Genomic DNA, 5,971 nt, shown 5'->3' on the forward strand with positions numbered 1-5,971 from the left:
TTCAGCAGGTACCGCCCGCCTGGCCGCACCCGTCTCTGGCCCCTGACACTTGTCTGCCGGCCCCTGACACACCTACCTCCCTCCCCTCACACCTGTCCGCCTGCCTCTCCATTCCCTTAGGCCTCTGTCTGGCTGTTACCTCAGGCCCCATCACACCTTCACCTGCCCATCCCCTTACACCTGCCTGTCACCTACCTGTCTGTCCATTCCCTTAAGCATTTGTTTGTCTGTCTCTGACCCTCCACGCCCCTTGACAGTGGAGCAAGAATCCATTCAGTCCATTCCCTTACACATCTGACTGTCTGTCCATCCCCTCACACCCTTGTCTGCCTGCCTGGCCATTGCCTTGGACATCTGTTACCTCAGACCCCTTACATACCTGTCTGTCTGCCTGCCCATTCTCTTAAACATTTCTCTCTCTCTCTCTCTCTCTCTCTGTTCCTCCATCCCTATTGTTAGTGGAGCAGGGATCCATTCAGTCCTTTCCCTTACACATGTCTGTCTGCCCAACCCCTCACACCTATCTGTCTGCCTGTCCATCCCTTTACGTACCAATTTGTCTGTCTGTCTGTCTGTCTCTCCCTCCCTCCACCCTGGTCATGGAGCAGGGATCCAACTAGGGTTCAGGTACTGGTGGGAGCAGACAGGGCTCCTTGTGCAAGGCTGCTTCTCCTTTACCCTGTGTGTGAGCACGTGTCCATCCATCCGTCCCTCCCTCCCTTGGCTGAGCTCTTCTTCCACCTCCTGCACCCACTGTGCTTGGGCTGGGCTGGGGGGTGGGTCTTCGGGGTCCTTGCACCTTGCACTGGTCCCCAGTGGCACCTTGGAGGGCAGGCTGGCTCAGAGTGCAGCCCAGCCCCTCGGGGGCTTTGGGGGCAGTGAAGGAGCCTGGCAGTAGCCTGAGAGCAGGAGTTTGCCTTGCTGGAGTGGCTCCCAGAAGGGCTCTTGCACTTGGCTTCCTGCAGGCAGGGGGTGGAGGCTTTCCCCTGGGTGTCCTGGCAGCTGGCAGCTGATTTGCCCTCACTAGGCTCAGCCTGGAACTGAGGAACCACTTGTTCTTTGAAGGCAAAGGGCATTTATTTACTTATTTATTGATGGGTTTCTCAGCTGCCCTCCCCAGCATAGGCTCAGGGAAGTTCCTAGGTCAAGTACAGAACAATGCACAGACCAGGAGAGCAGAGAAGGAGACAAAACAGCTGGAAAACTCCCTGCCAGGGAATGCCACAGAGGACCTGATGCTGGCAAAGGGAACTGGAGGGACCAGGCACAGCTGTGGCTGGCCAGAGGCTGACAGAACAATGGCAGGAGGGATGCCAGACTTCAGGTCTGAAACCAGACCTCCAGGGACTGGGAATCCATGGGGCAGCACCTGCTGGTTGCCACTTTCCTGGCTCCTTCCCCTGGAGGGGCCAGCGCCTGAGTATGGTGCACTGTGGGCCCAACCTGCTTCTGCCATGCTGTGCCCATATGGCCCCTTGACCTGTGGTCAAGCCTGGAAGCATGTGCATGTGTGGTGGGGGGGAAACAAGGAGCAAGGGAAGCTGCCTCTTAACCACTGATGGCTTGTTTTCTCTGCTTGGGAGGCCTGTTTTAAAGCCATGTTTAGCTGCAGGTGTTTTGTCACTGCCTTGAATTTGAAGCAATGCCTGATGCCAGCGAAACTTACCCGATCTTCTCTGTTCCCAGTCCAACGTGTTGGAGAAGAAGAGGCCACCAAGCTAATCTCATTAAGCAGCTCTGCCTATCGAGGGAACTCAGCTCTGAGGATGAGCCGGACTCCCTGTCAGCACAGAGTAGGTTGCATTTCAGGGCATCTGTCATGGGGAGCATGGGCCAGTGTCTGGGTGAAACAGTCCTGTCCCCCACCCCACAATCCTACCTGAGGTCTGTATCCCCTGCCAGTCTCCTCCCAACCTTTAGACATGACCCACATGGCCTGTCAGTGAGCTGGAGCACAAGTTCTCAATCGGGGGGAGACAGGATCATTTTAAGGGTGCCACACAGTACTAGTACTGTTAGGGATGCAAACCCTGGCACAGCCTTCCCCAGATAAACCCAGCAATTTCCAGGAGGAATCCACAGGCCCCGCTGGTATCTGTCCGAGTGCTTTGCTGCTCTGTGAATGGCTCTAGGTGGGATTTTCCCATAGTTAAGAAGCAGGCGAAGTTGTTTTTTTTTTTTTAAACTAGGGTGCTGCTGCCTTCAGGGAAGTCACAGATAAGAGTCTGGAGGCTGAAGGGGGTGAGAACCCCCAGGCTTGACGCTAGGTGGGTAGCCCCATGCTGTGGTGCCTCCATTTCAGAGAGGCAGGTGAGCTGGGGGGAATGGAATGGGGCAAAGTTGCAGCTGCCTCTTTGCTACCATCCTGCTTTGTTTTGCTCTGTGTCTGGGAGCACAAATGACACACAAAGGCAGGGCAGGGGCACCTGGGGGACTATCTGATGCAGAGGCATTCATTACTGTTAGTCCACAGCAGTCGTTCTCAACCTCGGTAGACTCCAGGCTCCTTTTGAAAAATCCCTGCTCTTATTTTACACTGTTTTTGACTCCAGAAAATCCTAGAGCAATTTTTCTGTTGAAAAGAACTCAGGTAGACCCCAACAGGTCAGATGGGTTTTAACATAATGGACTTTTTGAAATCTCTGGGCTCCCCTGGGGAATCTGGTTTGCATACTTCACCATGTTACCGTAGCATGCCCCCCTTCCCCCCCCCCGGCACCCTTGAAAAGATCTCAAGGCAACCAAGGGCACTGCCCTACGGGGATTGGGAATCACTGGTCTATTAGGTGCCACTTCTTCAGGCTCACCCAGTGAACAAACTCGAATGCAAACTGCTGCCTTCCCTTGTGGGGACAGAACGCGGGTTGGAAGTGAGGTGTCCATCATTACCAGGGAGGGCAATTGGCTACTGGGACAGCTGCGGCCAGAAGCCAAGTCCTCACTTCTTCATTCTTCCAGGCCTGGACTGGAGGCTTTTTCTGGAAGAGGCCTTTAGTCAGAGACAGGTGATGGGGCTCTGTGCTGGGGGCACCAGGTGGGAGTTTGGTCTGGGGAGATGACAGCACCTGGTCTGGCTGGATCGCTACAGCACAGCCATGGGGCAGCCTGGGTTCAGCGCTTCCTCTCTCCCTTCAGGGGGCAAGTGCTGTGCTTCCTGCAAGACGCAGAAGACGCCTCTGTGGAGAATTGCAGAGGATGGGACCCCGCTTTGTAATGCTTGTGGCATCAGGTACCTGGGGGGACAGTGAGTCACCCCAACCTCTGATTGTGTGGGAGGAGGACAGGGGTCTTAATCCAGATTAAGGTACCAATTTAAGTGACTAGGCTTTGAGGGCCCAGTGCCTTGTGGCTTCCATGGACACAGCGCTGGTGTCCTAGGGCTGCAGGGTACCACAGGCTCATCCCATCCAGCACTGGGACAGGAAACCATTTACCATAGACATATCTAGGATTTTGAAAAGGGGAGTGAAGATGGGTGGCACATCTAACAACACAACCCACAAGGCTCAGTCCTTGGACATGTGCTGTTCAATGTCTTCATCAGTGACTTGGATGAGGGCGTGGAAAGCACTCTGTCCAAATTCACAGATGATACCAAATTATGGGGTAAAGTTAACACACCAGAGGGTAGGAAACAAATCCAGGTGGATCTGGATACGTTGGAAAAGTGGGCAGAACAGAATAGGATGCAGTTCAATAAGGACAAATGCAAGGTGCTGCACCTAGGGAGAAGGAATCACCAGCATGCTTACAGGCTGGGGGAAGACCTTCTCAGCAGCACAGCAGCGGAAAGTCATTGTTGACTCCAAAATGAACATGAGTCGTCAGTGTGACAAAGTGATAAGTAAAGCTAACCACACTTTATCATGCATTAGCAGGTGCATAACAAACAGGTCCAAGGAGGTGATACTTCCCCTTTATGCAGCATTGGTTAGGCCGCAGTTGGAGTACTGCATCCAGTTTTGGGCACCACACTTCAAGAGGGATGTGGACAACCTAAGAGGGTCCAGAGGAGGGCCACTCGTATGGTTAGGGACCTGAAGGCAAAGCCCTACGAGGAGAGATTGAGGGCCCTGGATCTCTTCAGCCTCCGCAAGAGAAGGCTGAGAGGTGATCTTGTGGTCTCCTACAAATTCATCAAGGGGGTGCTGCAAGAAATAGGCGATGCTCTGTTTACCAGAGCACCCCTTGGAGTAGCTAGGAACAATGGCCACAAACTGACGGAGAGCAGATTTAACTTAGACATTAGAAAGAACTTCTTTATGGTAAGGGTTGCCAAAATCTGGAGTCGGCTTCCAAGGGAGCTGGTGCTCTCCCTTACCTTGGGGGGCTTTAAGAGGAGGCTAGACATACATCTGGCTGGGGTCATCTGACCCCAGCACTTTTTCCTGCCCAGGGCAGGGGGTCAGACTCAATGACCTGCTAAGGTCTCTTCTGACCCAAACATCTATGAATCTATGAACATGCACACTTTTCTTCAGTTAAAGCAAAACCAGATGCTTCACTAATATGTTAGGGGGGCTGGCACTGTATAATTCAGTTTAGGATCCAGCTACTGGAACATGCACTGAGTAGCTAGAGTATATGTAAAGTTTTCAAAAAACACAACTAGGTAAAATGTAATCAAAGGATATTGTCTCATTAGTCCTGGAATTATTATAGTTAAATGAATGTCTCTTATTCAGATTCATAAAACAAAATCTATCCTTCTTGTGTCTTGACAGTACCTCCAATACTTTGCATCAATACCGCCAATACGTCATTTCTGGGCTTGGGTATTTGACTGGTCAAACAAAGTTTGGTTAATTGACCAGTCAAATATTGATCAAACATTGTAAAAAATTGTCAATAGGTCCCAATAATACACAGAAAAAGCACATATTTTCTGTGTCAAAAACAATAAAATAACATATTTCTGTCAAGAAAACTACAAAAAGTGGGGTTTTTTTTTGTAAAATTGCTATAATCTTTGACCAGTCAAAAATATGAAGTCAATTAACTGGTCAATTGACAATATTTGACTGGTCAATTGAATAGCTTGCCATCCCTAGTCATTTCTACATCTGAGTTAATAGGACCACACCCAAGTTAAAATTTTTAGCTAGAGCTAAAAACGGTCTTCAGGGCTGTGAAATAGTAGAGGCGTGACCAGAAGGCCTAGCAGACAGGAACGTTGCAAAAGAAAGTGTAGTTTGAATAGCAGAAAATCAAGGCCACAAAAAGGAGAGTGGATTGTTCACACCTGTGGAGTAGAGAGAGATTAGCAAGAACCAGGGAGGTGACAATGAGCCATGAAGTCAATTGAGTCCTTCAGATTCCATTATAAGACACATGAATCCCTCAGCCCCAGACTGATGCAGTGCATGAGCATTTGCTTCTACAGGTCTTTAGGAGAGCTCAGATCAGGGCTGTCACACATTTGCCTGGCAAGCTCTTGCCCTGGCTCTGGCCACTGTAGCTTCCCACTGTGGCAGCACAGACCTCACTAGCAAATCTCGTGGAGACAGCTGCGGCCAAGATATGCTAGGTTTCTGGGGGCATCAGTGAGAGGAGTCCAAGTGCTCACAGCAAGCTCATTGTTTCAGACTCCTACTTGCCACTTCCAAGAGTTGCAGGAGGTGTTTGTTGAACATAAATAATATCCTGCCTGCTGAGAGCAGTTTGCAGCAGTTTTATGGACCCTCGGATTTCAGGATTGAGAGATGCTGAAACCAGCTCTTGAGGTGCAAAAGAAATAGCGATGTGCATCCAAGTGTAGATGGTGCCAACCAAGAAGATCACAGGTGTCTATGACAAATGCCAGGTGCAGCCTGTGGGCACCTGAGAAGCAGGGCTGCGACCTTCCAGCCCCCATGCCTTAGACACACCCAGATCTGGGATGGCTTAGGCAGGGATAAGTCTGATTTGAAAAGGGTGGACTCCTGGGGACCTTTTCCAGCCCTATTTTGCTTCAATTTTAAGTGACCTCCCC

The 5,971-nt window shown here is 50.8% G+C and overlaps 1 protein-coding gene across 1 annotated transcript in view; it reads left to right on the plus strand.

Moving 5' to 3' along the window:
• FDX2 (ferredoxin 2) overlaps positions 1–5,971 on the plus strand; it is a 13,273-nt gene that overhangs the window by 5,158 nt on the left and 2,144 nt on the right. Inside the window, exons 5-6 of the mRNA XM_025203844.1 lie at positions 1,687–1,793; positions 3,136–3,229. Coding sequence (XP_025059629.1) covers positions 1,687–1,793; positions 3,136–3,229 — 201 coding nt within the window. The remainder of the gene's footprint in view (positions 1–1,686; positions 1,794–3,135; positions 3,230–5,971) is intronic.

Source organism: Alligator sinensis, unplaced genomic scaffold, assembly GCF_000455745.1.
Source record: "Alligator sinensis unplaced genomic scaffold, ASM45574v1 scaffold707_1, whole genome shotgun sequence".
Taxonomy (NCBI): Eukaryota; Metazoa; Chordata; order Crocodylia; family Alligatoridae; genus Alligator; species Alligator sinensis.